Source organism: Bufo gargarizans, chromosome 1 (assembly GCF_014858855.1).
Source record: "Bufo gargarizans isolate SCDJY-AF-19 chromosome 1, ASM1485885v1, whole genome shotgun sequence".
Taxonomy (NCBI): Eukaryota; Metazoa; Chordata; class Amphibia; order Anura; family Bufonidae; genus Bufo; species Bufo gargarizans.
Genome location: NC_058080.1, coordinates 235,802,172 through 235,822,539, shown reverse-complemented (window position 1 = coordinate 235,822,539; position 20,368 = coordinate 235,802,172). Strand labels below are relative to the sequence as shown.

Here is a 20,368-nt window from a genome sequence, read left to right as displayed (position 1 = left end):
TGGGGACGCGTTTCGCGCCGAGTTACGCTAACCTCTACATGGGACGTTTTGAAGAACAACTAATCTACAATAACCACAACTGGAACGACATGATCATCTTCTACAAACGATACATCGACGACCTCATCATAATCTGGGGAGGAAGCATTAAAGAGGCAGAGGCATTCATTACATACCTCAACACCAACACCTGGAACCTCACTTTCACAGCCAATATCTCAACCACTTCAATTGAATACCTGGACCTACTCTTATTTCCCTGCAATGAAAACATACAAACCAAAACCTTTTTCAAAAAAGTAGACGGAAACAACTATCTGGACTTTAGGAGCGCGCACTACAGAAAATGGAAGAACAACATTCCATACAGCCAATTTAAACGCATAAGGAGGAACTGTTCTACCAAAGAGGACTTCATCACCCAAAGTACAATCCTACAGAACAGATTTAAGAATAAAGGATACCCGAGTAAGATCGTGGAGAACGCCTTCTCCCGGGCAAACAACCTAAGCCAAGAGGAATGCCTGACAATCAAAACCAAACCTAAAAAAGAAACAGAAACTACAAATCCATACAAAACATCACTGATCACCACCTACAACACTAACCACGAAACTTTAAGGAAGATCCTGATGAAACACTGGCACATTTTAACGAATGATCCATACCTCAAACCCAACATACCACAGAAACCACAAATCACATTCCGAAAAGCAAAGTCACTAAAAAACATCCTGGCCCCAAGCAAACTGAAAAAGAAAAAAACAGCCTCATCGAGTACTATCAGCGGGACCCCTGCCCCTGTTGGCAGCTTCAGATGTGGCCATACCCGATGTAAATGCTGTACCAACATTTCCAACAAAACACAGACCTTTAGGAGCAAAACCACTGGCGAAGACTTCAAAATAAAGAATTTCATCAACTGTGCAACATCATACGTGATCTACCTATTGGAGTGCGATTGCGGCTTACAGTACGTTGGCAGGACAATCCAGGCCCTAAGGGAACGCATCAACAAACATAGATCCAACATCACCAAGGGATACCTAAAACATAGCGTCTCCAGACACTTCCTGGCTACTCACAACCAGGACCCCTCCCAACTATCTATCACCCCCATAGAACACATCGAGGCTCATTGCCCAGACAGATACAGGACCCTCCAAAGACGTGAAATGTTTTGGATATTTAAGCTCCACACACTTGAACCCAATGGACTAAACGAGAGCATGGAAAACCAGTGTTTCTAGCACCTGCGCTGTCACGTTCCACCCCGCAATTCCCCCCCCTCACCTCCAGTTCCACACTCTCCCACCCCTGCACCACACACCAGGACACTCGGTCTGACCCCAGGACCCATCACCCATCCCGCTGACACCCGGCCTCTCATCCCATCTCCTTCCCAGCTACACACCCCATCCGGACCTCCGGTCCACTCTGCACACCACCGGTCCACATCCCCATCCCAATTCCAGTCACCCCCACAACTCCAGACCACACACCAATACACCCACCTCACCACACATTTCATCCACATCAACACCCCTACACCTCCCCTTCACACCCCACACACCCCCACTTTCCCCTCCACATCCTACATAACCTACCACCACCCCCAATCATCCTCCTCACAAAAGTTTTTCCCCCCCCCCCACCACTCCAGAACCCCCAAAACCGAGCCAGTCCCCCCCTCATCCTCCCACACCAGTCCCCCTTCATTGGTCAACCCACACCATTTATCCACCCTCCGTCTCACATTGCAACAGCAGTCACCACTGCATCCACCGACCACTCAGCATCACCAGCCATAGGACCGCCCCCCATCACGCCGCCCTCTGGCCACCCAGTCTTATCATCTCCCATCCCGTTTCCCCCCCTCCAGCAGTAACAACACACCCCAACATCGGCATCCACCAGCCCCTCACAAGGCAGGCTCAACACCCTTCCTCACTCCGGACTACCCGACCGCGTCCCCAGCAACATGCCCCGCCCATGTCCTCCACGCCCGCCCCCACCATCAGCTAACATGTATCTTCACCACACCCCGTCCAGCCCGCTGCTGCACCGCAACGCCGCCCCGCCCACCACCACCACACACACCCAGGTCCGGCTCCCCATCACGCCCACTGCCACGCCTCCGCCTGCATCGCTACAGCCAGCCTCCTCCTCCACCACCAGGAACCACCGCCCACCCTCACTCCGTTCCACACCGGCTCCCCACCATGCCCGCCCCCTCTCCACCCACCGCACTCAGCCCCGCCCCCCGCTCCAGTGCACACAGTCACAGCCATCACCACCCACCCCCTCACCACACACGCCCCGGCCACGCCCCCGTCACCGCCCTCATAACCCCTGGATAGAGCGCGTTTCTGCACACCACTGGCCACACGTGCAGAAGCATAGTGCAGAAGCGCCATCACTGGAGGACACTCACCGGCCGCATCCAAAAGGTAACCACCGCTATCCCCCACATCCCACACACGCCATTGTTCACTGCCCACCACAAATCCACACCAAGTCCGGACCCAAGCCCCACATTATTCACAGCTACTCCCCCCATGCCTGCCACTCATCCACGTCCCCCAGCATACTATTCCCCCCAGAAACATCCAACAAACTACACAGCCCAACCAGCAGACCACCTTCCCCCATTAACCCCTTACTGCACAGGTACCCCCTGCTCATCCTGCCCCCTCCATCCCTTCACATAACGCCACTGCCACCCAGCCACCACCACTATCCCCCACATCCCATGCACACCATCACTGCCCATCGATCACTACCCAGTGCCTATCGCATCCTGCATCAAACCCGGATCCCTGCCTTACATCACTCACAGTCACTCTCCCCACACCTGCCACCCACCCACGTCCCCCAGCAACCAAATAATAATAATAAAAACCACCACAACCCGAACAATCAATACCAACCATGCTACATAACCAAACCAGCAGATTCACATATCCTCACATTCTCTCATTAACCCCTCACTCACCCTGTCCCTCCCATCTCCACATCCAAACGCCACCCCACTAAACATAACTTTATCACCCACCACAGCAGTGCGGACCGCAACATAAAACCCCCCCCCAAATAAGGGATCTCCAACGAGAGTGACCTCCAATTAGCCTACGGTGACAAGGATACAGGTAATTATATTACATTATAATACAACTTATGACCCACACACAGCATCCCATACATGACACACTCACTCAGCAACACATTTGTCTTTTGGAAGAAAAAAAGAAAACAACTCTTTTTCCACACATTGATCAGTCGAAATTCAGACCATACAACCAAACAGAATCACCCAGCACCAGATACACATACAACCGCTCACATCTGTAGAAATTAATATCCGTCTGCATTATGTACTATTCATTTATTCCTTATTTTTATATCATTTTACACGCTCTATATGCAAGCTTATACTTATGCTTATGCTTATACTATTTTCTCGTCTTTGTTTTAACCCAACAAAAATAATTTTACCTATTGATTCGTCCATTTATACTCATGGATCCGTCTTTTTTATATGCTTATATATATATATATATATATTTTTTTTTACATATTAATTTTCATTTCTAATTTAAATTTTAATTGTATTTTTATACATATTACATCATCAAATTTTGTGTTGATCCTTTTAGACTTGATAAAGGGGTCTGCGTACCCCGAAACGCGTCGTCTTTGCTAAACAAAAAATAAAAAATATTTCGTATCCTCAACTGGGTTGTGAATTGCGCCTTGTGTCCATCCGCTCACTGCATGAACCCAGTGCAGACGAGCAACCTCCCCATACACCACAGTTATCGTCCGGAGGCAGGGAGAGGACAGGACAGCGAGCCTCATCGGACTCAACTCCCTCGCAGCATAGCACAGGTGACATGTTCCCTTTAAGATGGCCTAGCATTTTCAGTTTTATACTTATTTCCACAAGCGTCCTTAAAGGCTATTTTTTGCATTTTACTTGTTTTAGACTAAAAATCTTTTTTTTTTTTTCAATTGGTCTTTATTAAAAATCTTCAGCCGTTTCTGAGAAACAAGGGTTAAAAATCTGATTGGAACCTGTCACAGTCTGTTTTCTTTGAATCCCGTCATCTGACAGCTCATGTGTAGCTCTTATCGCTAATCTCCTGACCTCATAAACACTTATTATAGCTCAATCCTTATCAAACTGATAAGAATAAGGCCTAATTAAGTCAGGAGATCAGAAATAAGAGCGACACATGAGCCGTCCAATGACGGTATTCAAAGAAAACAGAACATTTTTAATAAAGACCAATTGGAAAAAAATTCTGTTTTGGGCTAAAATGAGTAAAATGCCCCAAGGGTGTCCATAGCCTTTAAACCCAGAGTAGTTAATGATTTGACATCTATCCCGTTGATGACAAATTAAAGAAATTCTATGATATTGGGGAAACTCCTTTCAAAGTTATATCCTCATTTATAATATCCTAATTTGCATTGGCCGCTATGTTCCATGTACCCGTATGAGCCAGTAGCTGCAATATTCTGAAATGTCCAGGACTGCCGATCCACATAGACCTCAGCTTCCCAACCTGTCGTACATGTGCTCCTTGCCATCTTTTACGGGGTATTTGCACTCTATATGGACTATAGACTCCTAGGCATTTTGCAGCCTCCCCTCTGAGCTCCATTAGCTGAAGGGGACACTGGGAGGGGGTGCTGTCGTCAGTTGGTCAGTTTTCCCATCATAGTAACCTATAACACATCACTATCCCTGGTCCCTCAGGCCAGGGATGTGTAAGAGGCACAGCTCAGTCAGCTCGTATTTAGCTGAATAGGGCTGTTCACGTGAGCAGAGCCTGACACCACGCTGCGGCCATCATCGCTTTGTCGCTATTCCTGACCTGGAATTCAACTGTATTTTTTTTTTTGCATGTGACATGAAACCAAAAACATGTTTGTGGACTGTGCGATAGTTTCATGTCAATACAGCCAAACAGCCCTGTGGCTTACACAGGGAATACCTCACCTGGAAAGAACCACATACCTGATGTCTGAGCCTTTTTCCCCTTAAGAAATGCTATCTGCCATGAAACCTTCTCAGGAGTAGGAGATCATAAATCTACTCTGTGAATCAGCGCTGCTATCATGGATACATGCCAGTTCAGCCATTTTTGCTGTACATGCATATTGTAGCGTGCCTGCTTATTGTCGATGACTGGTTCATGCAGCGGTCTTCTATTATGTAGAGCTATTCAGAAGTGCTCATACAGAGCCAGTAGGACCCTCAGCAAGCTGGTAAGGTCTAGGTCACAGCGATGGCGAACCTCCAGCACTCCAGCTGCGGTAAAACTCTGACTCCCAGCATTTCTAAGAAAATTCTGCCAGTGAGACAGAAGTCCCCGCTAGATCCTCCACCTTCCCCCAGCTCATTCCAAAACTGCACCGTAAAAATTATATGGAAAAATTCAAGGGATTACAGACATCACATAGTCCATGACAATCTCTTTCTAACAAAGCTAGAACCAGCCCTGTACCTCACATGGATCCAGAGATCTCCCCATTAATTATTTTATTTTAGACTGGCAGCTCAGGGGCGTGTCCTTTTTGCTGCAGCTGTCTTTCTGTAACTGCCACAGCTTCTAACAGAAGATATGGCTGGTGAAATGGGTTACATGAGGAATAATACTATTTCTGGCCATTATATTACATATCCAGCATTTTTAGCAATCTGTCAGTAATTCAGTTTTTTTAGCTGGTGGGCAGAGACTAGCTGGAATCACGTCTGCCCATACACTACACATGGACAAACATTAACTATCTGTAGCACAACATTAGAGGCATAAGCAGTAATGGACATTATACAGTACAACTAAGCAGTAAATCACTTACAAACCAGCTGCAGTCTCTCTCTGTCTCTCTCTGTCTCATTCTGTCTGCATCTTCCTGTCTGCACATGCCTCTCCCTTCTCCTCTTCTCCTCTTCTCCTCTCCGTAGACTTCTATGTAATCTGATCCTTCAGTGAGCAGGCAGATCATCTTAACTGAAGATGGATGTGAGCAGTGAATTGAGAGTTAGTGAAGAGGAGGAGTGAGCACGAGAGGAGCCTGATAAGATGAGAACCAAGCAGCTTTCACTGATTAAATATATTACAAAGTTTTTTATATTTACCTGTAATATTCATTTATGAAAAAAATAAAAAGACAGTTACTCTTTTAGTCACCATTGAATGTTTTGGCCTTCAGTTAGTTGTGACCACAGTTTTCTGTGTCGGTGTTCTCCAATGTCTATTATAATGCATCAAATACTCTGTCACAGAATCTACCTGCTTTGGTGCTGAAGATCATGAGTGGAACGTTTGCTCCAATATCAGACCAGTATAGTCCTGAACTTCGACAACTCATTCTTAGCATGCTCAACTTGGACCCTTCCAAAAGACCGCAGCTGAATGAGATCATGGCTCATCCTATCTGTATACCCTCCCTTCTAAACTTGTACACTGACATCGGCAGTGTAAAAATGAGGTAGGTACATTACACTGCAATTCAGATGGGCACTTCAAGTAATATTAACAGTATAGCAAAATATAGGAAATTCAGATTTCAAATCATTTGAACTTATGGACTATACGGCAGCCTGGGAGAATTTATTGTATGCCATTTTTCTGGCATAGAAAAGTCACAGATCTTTGCATCACACTGCAACTTACAGGACTTATAGATTACTAGCAGAAGGACCCGGCTTCGCACAGGTATATTGCATCTATTTCATTTTATGTTTCTGTGTGTCGTAAAAAGATATCAACAGTTTGTCCCATAACAGTGAACTCTATAGTTTCCGCCCCTTTAACATTGACCTCCACAGTGCCTGACCCTTTAACATTGACCTCCACAGTGCCCTCCCCTTTAACAATGACTTTCACAGTGCCCGCCCCTTTAACAGTGATCTCCACAGTGACTGCCCCTTTAGCATTGACCACCCCTTTAACAGTGACCTTCATAGTGGCCGCCCCTTTAACCCCTTAAGGACCAGGCTCATTTTCACCTTAAGGACCAGGCCATTTTTTGCAAATCTGACCAGTGTCACTTTAAGTGGTGATAACTTTAAAACGCTTTGACTTACCCAGGTCGTTCTGAGATTGTTTTTTCGTCACATATTGTACTTCATGACACTGCTAAAATTGGGTCAAAAAAGTTAATTTTTTTGCATAAAAAAATAAAATTTTTACCAAAAATTTAGAAAAATTAGCAAATTTCAAAGTTTCAGTTTCTCTACTTCTGTAATACATAGTAATACCCCCAACAATTGTGATGACTTTACATTACCCATATGTCTACTTCATGTTTGTGGCATTTTGGGAATGATATTTTATTTTTTGGGGATGTTACAAGGCTTAGAAGTTTAGAAGCAAATTTAGAAATTTTTCAGAAATCTTCAAAATCCCACTTTTTATGGACCAGTTCAGGTTTGAAGTCATATTGTGAGGCTTAGATAATAGAAACCTCCCAAAAATGACCCCATTCTAGAAACTACACCCCTCAAGGTATTCAAAACTGTTTTTTCAAACTTTATTAACCCTTTAGGTGTTCCACAAGAGTTAATGGCAGATGGAGAAACAATTTAGAAATTTATATTTTTTGAAAAATTTTCCAATATAATCAATTTTTTCCAGGAGTAAAACAAGGGTTAACTGCCAAACAACACTTAAAATGGGTTGCCCTGATTCTGTAGTTTGCAGAAACACCCCATATGTGGTCGTAAACTACTATTTGGCTAAACGGCAGGACATAGAAGAAGGGGAACGTCATATGGTTTTTGGAAGGCAGATTTTGCTGGACTGGTTTATTTACACCATGTACCCTTTCAAGCCCCCTGATGCACCCCTAGAGTAGAAACTCCATAAAAGTGACCCCATCTAGGAAACTACGGGATAAGGTGGTTGTTGTTTTGGGACTATTTTTGGGGTAAATTTGATTTTTGGTTGCTCTATATTACTCTTTTTTGAGGCAATGTAACAAAAAAATGTAATTCTAAAATTGTTTCTACATTCACTATTTAGTTTTGTGGAACACCTAAAGGGTTAACATAGTTTGTAAAGTAACTTTTGAATACCTTGAGGGGTGTAGTTTCTTAGATGGGGTCACTTTTTTGGAGTTTCTAGTCTAGGCTACATCAGGGGGGGCTTCTATATAGCCATTTACGACCACATATGGGGAGTTTCTGCAAACGACAGAATCGGGGCAATAAATATTTAGTTTTGTTTGGCTGTTAACCCTTGCTTTATTACCGGCAAAATTTATTCAAATTGAAATTTTGCCCAAAAATTGGTGTTTTGGCACAGTTTTTATTTTATATTTTTAACACCGTTCATCCGAGGCGTTTGGTGAAAAGTTATTTTTATAGTGACGACTTTTACGCACGCGACGATGCCCAATATGTATGGCTCTCAGACTTTGGAGACACTAAGCAGGCATCCTAAAACTGCGGCCCTCCAGATGTTGTAAAACTACAATTCCCACCATGCCCTGCTGATGGCTGTAGGTTGTCTGGGCATGCTGGGAGTTATAGTTTTACAACATCTGGAGGGCCGCAGTTTGAGGATGCCTGCACTAAAACTAATATTTTTGGGGGAAAGAAAAATTGTTTCCGTGTCTCCAAAGTCTGAGAGCCATAGTGTTTTATGTTCTCTAATGGACTGTTGGGGATTATAAAAATTTTGTACTCCATGGAAGTGTGATACTCCCTGAAGCAATCGATAATGCAGAGGCCCGGCTGATAGGGGCACGTGTCACATTGAGTAGTGGTGTCCTTCCGTATCCCCCTCTTGTGACACACTCTGCACTTTTTTTGGGTTCGTCCCTTCTTTCCAGTATGGGGGACCACACCTGGAAAGTGTTGGCCAGGGACGATCCGGGCGCCTCCAGTTCCCGAGGTACTCCGGCCTGCTCTTTCCCGGTCCGAAAAGATCAGGTCCTTGAGGACTGCCTCATAGAATTGGAGGAATGTCCCTGTGCTGCCAGCGCTTCGGGATAGTACAAAAGAGTTGTACATGGCAACCTGCACCAAGTAGACCGCAACTTTTTTGTACCATGCCCGGGTTTTGCGCATGGCGTGAGGACTTGATCAGAGAGATCAACTCCTCCCATATACCGATTGTAGTCAACGATACAATCGGGCTTGAGGACCATTGCCGTGGTACCTCGCACAGAGACTGGGGTGGTGCTGTTACCGTGGATTGTGGACAGCATAAGGACATCCCTCTTGTCCTTATACCTGACCAGCAACAGGTGGGGCTGGTGGGGGGGGGGGGGGGGCAAGTGGCAGGGGGGAGGTCTGGGGTAGGGTTAGATGGATAGATGGAAGTTTGGAATAAAAGTACTTTTTCTTTTTTTTTCCTAACTTACTTTTCCCTTCTTTCCCTGCCTAACAGGGCCTCTCCCTCACTGACCCTAACCTACCTGGGTGGCGATGGGTGCTGGAGGGTGATGGATGGCGATTAGGGGGACACAGGAGCTGGTGCTGGACGATGCTGCACGGTCAGGGTGCTGGACAGGAAGAGGAGGGGAGAGAGGAGCGCAGGAAGTTTGAATCTCGCGCCTCTCTCCCCTGCACCAATCAGCACCCTGAACAGCAGGCATCAGCACCAGGGCCAGCACCGCCTCTCCAAATCCTCGGACTGCGATTGGTGGTGTATAATTACGCCACCGATCGCAGTCTTTTTCCGGTTCATCGGGTCACAGGACACCCGAATGGACCGGAAACGCAGAAAACCGCAGGTCTGAATTGACCTGCGGTTTTCTTCGATCGCCGATACGGGGGGGACAGTGCCCGCCCCTTTAAAAGTGACTTTCACAGTGACCTGCCCTTTAACAGTGACTTTCACACTGACCGGCCCTTTAACAGTGACTTTCACAGTGACCGGCCCTTTAACAGTGACTTTCACAGTGACCGGCCCTTTAACAGTGACTTTCACAGTGACCGGCCCTTTAACAGTGACTTTCACAGTGGCCGCCCCATTAAGGCTAGTTTCACACTAGCGTTCGGCTGTCCGCTCGTGAGCTCCGTTTGAAGGGGCTCACGAGCGGACCCGAACGCTTCCGTCCAGCCCTGATGCAGTCTGAATGGATGCGGATCCGCTCAGACTGCATCAGTCTGGCGGCGTTCAGCCTCCGCTCCGCTCAGCAGGCGGACACCTGAACGCTGCTTGCAGCGTTCGGGTGTCCGCCTGGCCGTGCGGAGGCGTGGGGATCCGTCCAGACTTACAATGTAAGTCAATGGGGACGGATCCGTTTGAAGATGCCACAATATGGCTCAATCTTCAAGCGGATCCGTCCCCCATTGACTTTCAATGTAAAAGTCTGGACGGATCCGCTTGTAACAATACAGCCTGGACCGCAGCGGCTCCCTGTGACGATACGCTGGCTTGCACTCCAGCGTGGAACGCATCGGCCGTCTGCGATGATACGCTGGCTTGCGTTCCAGCGTGGAACGCAGCGACCGCCTGTGTTGTTACACTGGCTTGCGCTCCAGCGTGGAACGCAGTGGCCGCAGGGTCTTCTGTGACTCCGCCCACTTACCATTCAGCCCTTAAATTGAAGACAGGTGCTAAGCAGGGTGTTCCACTAATGGAGTGCGCACCCTGCTAGCTCCATTGTATCTGAGGACTCTGTCCACATATCCAAACCTGGATGCCTAACTACGTCGTGAAGGACTGTCTACCTTCTTGCCACTGGCTTTCTAGCCAGGACCAACTAACCGCAAGTATATGCCTGTTACCTGCTCTGATTAATGTCCTGGAACTCAGAGTGAACCTACTGCATAGTATATACTAAACTGTGGAGATGCTATACAAACTCTGAACCTACTACATAGTGTATACTAAACTGTGGACATGCTATACTAACTCTGAACCTACTGCATAGTATATACCAAACTGCGGACATGCTATACTAACTCTGAACTTACTGCATAGTATATACCAAACTGTGGACATACTATACAAACTCTGAACCTACTGCATAGTATATACCAAACTGTGGACATGCTGTACTAACTCTGAACCTACTGCATAGTGTATACCAAACTGTGGACATGCTATACAAACTCTGAACCTACTGCATAGTATATACCAAACTGTGGACATACTATACAAACTCTGAACCTACTGCATAGTATATACCAAACTGTGGACATGCTATACAAACTCTGAACCTACTGCATAGTATATCAAACTGTGGACATGCTATACTAACTCTGAACCTACTGCATAGTGTATACTAAACTATGGACATGCTATACTAACTCTGAACCTATGGCATACTATATGCTAAACTGAGGACATGCTATATACTAACTCTGAAGCTATTGCATACTAGATGCTAACTCTGAACGTTGCACAAGCTTATACTAACTTGTGACTCCTGTAATTCTGGGAGTCCCTCCTTACCATCAGTAAAACTAATTAGATGGATAGCGGTAAATGATTTTGTTACCCCAAACTCTCCGCCTAAGACTGAGTGACGCCTGGGGTACATACTGAGTAACCGCGAATCCCACAGCCAAACACAAGGGTGGTGGGATAATAGTGGATGTCCATTGCTTCCGCAGTTGAGATCCTAACTGATCAACTAGGTGCGTTACATATTAGTGGAACCCAGATGGATCCAGCGGAGGTTGCAGGTCACCTCGTCACCCTCACTAAGAGGGTGGAGACCCTCAATGTGACTGTACAACATCTCCAGCTAGAAAACCAGGCACTACGGCAACTTGTCACTCAGGGGCCAGGACACCACCGTGATGGACCTGAACCCAAAGTAAGCCCACCTGAGTTATTCTCGGGTGACCGAAGGCAGTTCAGGGATTTCCTGAACGCATGCAAATTAATGTTTGAGATGCAGCTCCGGACTTACCCAACTGACAGATCAAAAGTACTTACCATGATCTCATACCTCAGGGGGGAGCCCAGAGCATGGGCCAATACTTATTTAGAAAAAGAAGACCCAGTCCTGGAATCCTTTCCTCTGTTCCTTGAAAAAATGGCCCTTCTCTACGAGGACCATAGTAAACAGCTGACCGCTGAGACCGCTATACGCAGCCTTAAACAAGGGAAACGACCTGTAGAGGACTTTATTGCGGAATACACTCGCTGGGCCCGGGAGACTAAATGGAATGATATCACTCTTAGGAATCAGTTCCGCCTAGGTCTTTCTGAGGCCCTGAAGGACGAATTAGCCCGAGGAGAATTACCACTTACACTTAATGCCTTGATGCAGAAGGCCACCACCATTGACAGACGGCTGAGGGAACGCAGAGCCGAGAGAGTCTCAGGCTTCACACCCAACCCAAGACCGTTCTGCCAGGGTCCTGCTGTAGAGATGATGGAGATTGGGGCGATCCGAGGACCTCTGACCGAAAGAGAGAAAGCCCGGAGACGTAACCTCAAGCTCTGTCTATACTGTGCGTCTGCTGACCATACCGTTGACGGATGTCCCGCGATACGTAAGAAGTGCGAAGGTAAGAGCGGCACGTCTTGTACCATAGGCAGTACAAAAAATAGTACTGGTGGTTACATTTACACGTCTCTCACCTTACAGTGGGACCAAAACCGGATTACCGTTGAAGCCATGGTGGACACGGGAGCTTCGGGGAATTTTATCGACACGCATCTGGTTGAGCGAAATAAAATTCCCCACATGAGAAAAAACGTTCCGATATCCGTGAGTTTCATTGACGGTACCACTTCTAGTTCTATCCACAGTCAGACTCAACCCCTCATGGTGACATGTGAAAATAACCACACAGAATTCTTATCCCTTGATATCATACACTCTCCATTGTTCCCCGTGATTCTTGGGTTGCCATGGTTGCAAATACACCAGCCAACCCTCCTATGGAAACAGGGGAGAGTTCAGTTCACGTCACCTTATTGTATGGAGACCTGTTTTCCCCTCAAATCTCTCATGCACGTGGGAGTGAACCAGGTCCCCAGCCAATACGCAGACTTTGCTGAGGTGTTCAGCGCAAAGAAGGCGGAATCTCTTCCGCCCCATAGATCTTACGATTGCCCCATAGACTTGCTGCCGGGTAGTGAGATACCCACGGGTAGAATTTATCCATTGGCACAACCAGAACTTGTTCACCTCAAACAGTACCTAGAAGAGAACTTACGAAAAGGTTTTATTCAGCCTTCAACCTCCCCGGCAGCAGCAGGGATGTTCTTCGTGAGAAACAAAGATTCAAGCTTAAGGCCCATTATAGATTACAGAGCCTTGAACAAAGTAACAATCAAAAATCGGTACCCCTTGCCGCTAATATCCGAACTCGTAGAAAGATTACAAACAGCAACAATCTACACCAAGCTGGATTTGAGAGGCGCATACAACTTAATTAGGATCAGAAAAGGGGATGAATGGAAGACAGCTTTCCGCACTCGGTATGGACTCTTCGAGTATACAGTGATGCCCTTCGGGTTGTGCAACGCACCTGCCACATTCCAAAATTTTATTAACGACATCTTTAGGGATCTACTGGACGTATGTGTAATCATCTATCTTGATGATATACTAGTGTATTCCGATAACTTACACGATCACAGGAAACATGTCCGTTGGGTTCTCGCACGGTTAAGTGTTCATCGTTTATACATCAAACAGGAAAAATGTGTATTCGAGACTACCTCTCTTCCCTTCCTCGGATACATAATTTCACTCAAATGTATCCAGATGGATCCCTCAAAAATCACTTGCATCCAAAATTGGCCGATTCCGGATTCCAGGAAAGCTCTTCAACGGTTCCTGGGGTTCTCAAACTTCTATAGGAAATTTATTAAGGATTTCTCCGCTACCACTAAGCCACTAACTAGTTTAACTAGTGTCAACACGAAGTTCGTTTGGTCCAAGGACGCCCAATCAGCGTTTGAGTTATTAAAGAACATGTTCACTACGGCACCGATACTGACTCTCCCAAATCCGAACCATCACTACGTGCTGGAAGTAGACGCATCCCAGGCAGCCATAGGAGCTGTTCTGTCCCAGCGAAGCTCTTTTTCAACTCCGTTACATCCTATCGGGTTCTACTCCCGGACGCTAAATACCGCCAAATTCAATTACCCCATAGGCGAAAAGGAACTCCTCGCCATAAAATGCTCCCTGGAAAATTGGAGGCATTTACTTGAAGGATCAATACACCCCATCACAATTTATACGGATCACCGTAATCTACAATACCTGAAAACCAATAAAACATTATCAGGCCGTCAAGTACGGTGGAGTTTTTTTTTTGACAGGTTTAACTTCCAAATTACATACCGACCAGGCTCAAAAAATGGGAAGGCCGACGCCTTGTCACGACTGGCTGAAATTCGCACCTCAGACACGGCCCCCACATGGATCATTCCACCGAAGAAACTCGTCCTTGCCACCATAACGTTGGAAACCCAGCTCAAGGATGCTCTAATTAATGACCATGCTAATACCCCCCCTGGTCTTTCGCAGAATCAACAGGGTCTCCTTTACAAGGACAGCCAACTGTATATACCACCCTCCCTCACCAATCAGGTGATCAAACTTTGCCATGATTTACCCCTCGCGGGACATCCCGGCATTGCTAAAACCACAACTCTGATACGCAGGAACTTCTGGTGGCCAAAGATGACCAAACAAATTGAGGAATACGTTTCCACGTGCGAGACCTGTGCCTCATGTAAAACTGACAGGAACTGACCTTATGGTCTCCTAATGAGTCTTCCCCTCGCCAACAGACCCTGGGAATGGGTCTCGATGGACTTCATAGTTGAACTTCCCCTTTCCAGAGGAAACAACACCATCATGGTGGTAGTGGATTTGCTGACTAAAATGGCACACTTCGTGCCCCTCAAGAAGTTACCCTCCTCCAAGGACACGGCCGTGGTATTCCTGTCTAATATTATTAAGTTACATGGAATTCCTAGCCAGGTCATATCAGACAGGGGTTCGCAATTCGTATCCAAATTCTGGAGAGCACTTTGTTCCAGACTTCAAATCGCCCACAGAATGTCTACCGCCTATCACCCCCAAACTAATGGGCAGACTGAAAGGGTGAATCAGTGTCTGGAACAGTTTCTCAGATGTCACTGCTCATTTCTCCAGGATGACTGGGAGGGCCTACTTCCTCTCGCTGAATTCGCCTATAATAATTCTACGAATTCCTCCACATTACATACTCCATTCTTTGCTAATTACGGATTTCACCCTAGGTCTCTTCCTCAAACCAGCCTTCCCACAAACGTTCCAGCCACAGACGATTATCTGACCACTTTGCAAACTACCCTTAAGACACTAAAAGACAACCTTCAACGGGCAAAAGAAAGACAGAAGCGTTACTACAACCGTCGTAGGAGAGAAAGTCCTCCCTACCAGGTCGGGGACTCGGTTTGGTTATCAACAAAAAAACCTTCGGTTGGGGGTACCTTCCAAGAAATTGGGAAGACAATTCCTGGGTCCTTTTCCGATAGAAAGGATTATTAACCCCAACACGGTGAGACTCACCCTTCCTCCTCGATTACAGGTACACCCCACATTCCACGTGTCACTACTGAAGCCGTTTAGACCTAGACCGTTCCCATCAAATGACCCTCGACCCTTGCCTCCGATAGAGGTCCAAGGAGAAGAAGAATTTGAAGTTGAGCAGCTCATTGATTCCAGAAGAAGACGGGGGAAGATCCAGTATCTCGTTAGATGGAAGGGGTATGGTCCCCAGGATGACTCTTGGGAAGATGTGCAAAACGTTCATGCTCCCAGACTCCAAAGATTGTTCCATAGAAGATTTCCCAACCGACCCTCTCCTAGCGGGGTACCCTGGAGGGGTCCCTTAAAGGGGGGGGGGTACTGTAACAATACAGCCTGGACCGCAGCGGCTCCCTGTGACGATACGCTGGCTTGCGCTCCAGCGTGGAACGCACCGGCCGTCTGCGATGATACGCTGGCTTGCGGTCGGGATCGATCACAGACAAGATTACATCCCTGAGTCGTCTAGCGAGAATTTTAGCTAGGATTTTCGCATCCACATTCAAAAGGGAATAGGAGCTGCACTGGTCAGGAGGTTTCCCAGGTTTGTGAATAACCACAATGGTCGCCTCCATGAATGACAGGGGCAGTCTGTTACACTTAGACGCATAGTTGAAGAGTTTCAACAATCGCTTGCTTTGCCTATCCACATCCGCCTTGTACTATTCTAACGGGAAACCATCCGGACTAGGAGACTTCCCAACCATCATACTATCTATTGCTGCCCTAACTTCCCCCTCCTCAATGGGCGCGTCCAGAAAGGATCTGTCCGAGTGGGAAAGAGGCGTAAGCTGGACGCTCTTCAGAAACCCCTTAATGTCACTAGCTGTATACAGTGTTTTAGAGGTATATAGGTCAGAGTAGTAACCGGCGAATAGAGCACAAATATCCTCCGGCTGGGAAAACTGGACACCCTCCGTGTTAGTAATAAGGGAGACCACTGTCTGAGGATTTTCAGTTTTTGGTAAATACGCCAGAGCCCTCCCGTTTTTGTCCCCTTCCGAGAACACCACTTGTTTCTGATACAGTAGCTTCTTCTGAGTATATTCCAATAAATGAAGGTGATATCTCCTCTGGGCCTCCTCCCACATCTCACAAGATTCTGGGCCAGGGTTCCGAATATATATTGGCTACCGTACTTCTTCCTCTAGTTTAGTCCTAGTACTCACTAATTATTTTCTATGCGATGCAATGGCATGTATAAGAGTACCGAGTTGCACCGCTTTAAAAGCCTCCCATTCAATAGGAGGATTAGCTGACCCCTCATTAGAAGCCCACTAATCTGCTGCCCCCTCCAAAGCTGCACAAGCCACAGGTAAGACCTCCAAGCATCTAGCATTGAGACGCCACCGCCTATCCGGGGGAGCCAGCGGCATTGTTAAATACACAAGTAACGGGGCATGGTCCGAGATACCCCTTGGGAGGTATTCCACCCTAGACAGCTACGGCAATAGCTCCCTATTAACAAACACTAAATCTATACGGGACAAGGCATCAAAAGAAGCCGAGTGACAGGAGTATTGACGGTCATGTGGGTGAAGAAATCTCCAGCCTTCAGTCAGGTCATGCGCATCAGCCCAATTTACAAGTGACCTATTATGCGAGACCTGAGGACAAAGTCTATCTGCAATTGGATCCAGCACTGCATTATAATCTCCCATCATAATTAGTGGGTCAGTCGGTAAAGTTGATACTTTCCCCATTATGTCTTCTAGTACTCCTCTTTGAAGGGGGGGGTGTATATGTCTACCACTATGTAGTCCCTTCCCCGTATAGCAGCGTGTACAATTACATAACACCCAGACAAGTCTGTCTGCACAGAGTGCAACTGAAAAGGGATTGATTTGGACACCAGCACAGAGACCCCCCTAGCGTAGTTACTATATACAGCGTGAAATGATGATCCTACCCAAGGACACTTCAACGCCAGCAACTTTTGGCCTTTCAAGTAGGTCTCCTGCAGTAGAACCACATCCGGGGAGAATTTCTTCAAGTAATTAAATACAAGAGATCTTTTCACTTTGTCATTAAGCCCCCTGACGTTCCAGGAGATAAAATTACAGGTTGCCCTCATGTTACAAAGCCGACCACATAAGTCGCAAAAATCCCAGGACATCCAGGCCAGACACACCCACACTCACACCACAAGACAAGACACCAACACATAAAACAAATATGAAACAGGTGAAACATATCCCGTAGATACCTCCCCCCTCCCTGCCCAGACCACCCAACCTATCTGAGCCCAGTAACCCGAACTAAGACTAATAGCTATCCAGCCAGATAAGGGATCAGGAAAAGTTAACGGTTCCCAACTTTAACACGTTGGTCATAGCAATGCAGGGATAGTGAAGAAGTTCAGTGCAACTTCAGCCCCCGCAGATATAATGGACATCCGTGGAATATGAAGAGGTCCTGTGACCTAGGGACCCACATAGACTCAGCCTCTCCTGTCGAGCCAGTCCGCAGCCTCCTCCGGAGTGGAAAAGAACTTAGCAGTCTCTCCATCTTAAACCCGAAGACGTGCAGGGTACAACATTGCATAACGGAGGCCCTTCTCGCGTAGGCGGGCCCTCACAGCTGTAAACTGGCGTCTTTGCTTTTGAACCTCCAAAGAGAAATCCGGATAAAATGAGATCTTTGAGTTCCCAAACTTAATCTCCTGTATCTGCCGAGCTGCCGCCAGAATAGTATCACGGTCCCGGTAATTTAGGACTTTCAGTATAAATGGGCATGCAGGTGCCCCCGGCGGTAGGGGTTTAGTAAGTATCCTGTGCGCTCTCTCAACAACAAAGGTAGTGGAAAGGCTAATGGGATCCAAACATTCTTTGATAAGCTGTTCTGCAAAAACTTCCTCAGAAGGCCCATGATACGTATATTATTCCGCCTGTTACGGTTTTCAGCATCATCAACTTTCGCCTGCAGGAGTTTTACTTGTTGCTGTAGAGCCCTGACCTGGTTTCCCCCCTGAGTGGGCTACATCCTCCACCTCTCCCAGTCTTCTCTCCACTTCAGTGGTCCTCTCACAAATTTTATCAATGTCATGCCTGAGACAGGTGAGGTCAGACTGCAGATGGTCTATTTTGACTGTAAGCGCAGATTGGCATTTTGTAATTGCTGACATTATTTTACTCAAATCTACCGCTTCCGGATCAGAGGGGTCACCAACCTCCTTATCTTCAGTTTGACTCATGGCGTTGACAACCAATTTGGAGGGAACTGGGCCACCGGAACCTACTGTTTTGCGGCCCATGTATATAGGAGCAGCATCTGGACACCAGAGCAGACAGATAGTCCAGGGGAAACCACTGAGGACCAGTAACTCTTACCCCAGCGGAGGAGATGGCTGCAGCAGACACCAAATTTGTAGGGAGGCGCTACAAGCACCTGAAGAGGAGCTGCACCCTGATCCAGGCACGTGGATCTTCAGGGGAAGAGACAGAAGACCATCAAGAGCGGGTCCAGTCCAGCAGGTGGCCAGATATCAGGGCAAACTGTCACTCCGCCGCACCGCCCTAGCGCCGGCAGGACGTCAGGTCAGGGAGCCGCAATGAAGAAGCGCCGGCCTCCCCACAGAAGAAGGCCCAAGTGATGACGCCTCCTCCCTCCGCGGTGTGTGTGCAGCCGCACACTACAGATGAGCGCTGCCGGCCCGAGACACAGGAGGGCCGCGAGGAGAAAGCAGGAGGAATCGGCTCTCACCAGACAGCTCCCAGGCCAAACCCCGCACACACCGAGGACCAGGTGGAGGTGAGTAGAGTCGGGCGCCAAGATGGCGACCGGCGGCTCAGGCACCAGGTATGTAGTAGGCCGCACTGGAACACAATTGCCGATACTGAGGATGAGGGTCCCAAAAGGAGCCAGACCAGTGTAGACGGTCCCACAGCCTGCACCTCTCTGTTCTGGAGCGAGAAATCCCGCAGATGTCCAGGATAAGGTCAGGATAGTAGAGGAGCTGCAGCAGAGAGCGTCCTCACTCCATGATAGCCCATGACTGCCCTTTTAACAGTGATTGCCCCTTTAACAGTAACTTTCACAGTGACCGCCCCTTTAACATTGACTTTCACAGTGACCGCCCATTTAACAGTGGCCGCCCCTTTAATAATTACTTTCACAGTGACTGCCCCTTTAACAGTGACTGCCCCATTAACAATGACTTACACAGTGACTGCCCCTTTAACAGTGACTTTCACAGTGACCTCCCCTTAACCCCTTAAGGACTTATGACATACCGGTACGGCATGTTTCCCGAGTCCTTAAGGACCCATGACGTACCAGTATGTCATGTGTATTTGCGATCACCGCCGCAAATAAAATCTGCCAAAAAAGTGAAATTTTGAAATTGTATCTCTATTTTCTATTAATTCTTGTGGAACACCTAAAGGGTTAACAATGTTTGTAAAATCAGATTTGAATATCTTGAGGGGTGTAGTTTCTTAGATGGGGTCACTTTTATGGAGTTTCTACTCTAGGGGTGCATCAGGGGGGCTTCAAATGGGACATGGTGTCAAAAAAAACAGTCCAGCAAAATCTGAGTCCAAAAACCGTATGGCATTCCTTTCCTTCTACGCCCTGCCGTGTGCCTATACAGTGGTTTACGACCACATATGGGGTGTTTCTGTAAACTACAGAATCAGGGCCATAAATATTGAGTTTGGTTTGGCTGTTAACCCTTGCTTTGTAACTATTTTCCATTAATTCTAGTGGAACACCTAATGGGTTAACAAAGTTTGTAAAATCAGTTTTGAATATCTTGAGGGGTGTAGTTTATAGAATGGGGTCATTTTTGGGTGGTTTCTAAGATTTGCTTCTAAACTTCTAAGCCTTGTAACATCCCCAAAAAATAAAA

General features: G+C 47.0%; 1 protein-coding gene across 1 annotated transcript in view; it reads left to right on the top strand.

Moving 5' to 3' along the window:
- The window catches only part of LOC122924328 (serine/threonine-protein kinase Nek8-like), a 126,398-nt gene that overhangs the window by 35,975 nt on the left and 70,055 nt on the right, over positions 1-20,368 (top strand). The window contains exon 5 of the mRNA XM_044275307.1: positions 6,296-6,501. Within this exon, the coding sequence (XP_044131242.1) occupies positions 6,296-6,501 (206 nt within the window). The remainder of the gene's footprint in view (positions 1-6,295; positions 6,502-20,368) is intronic.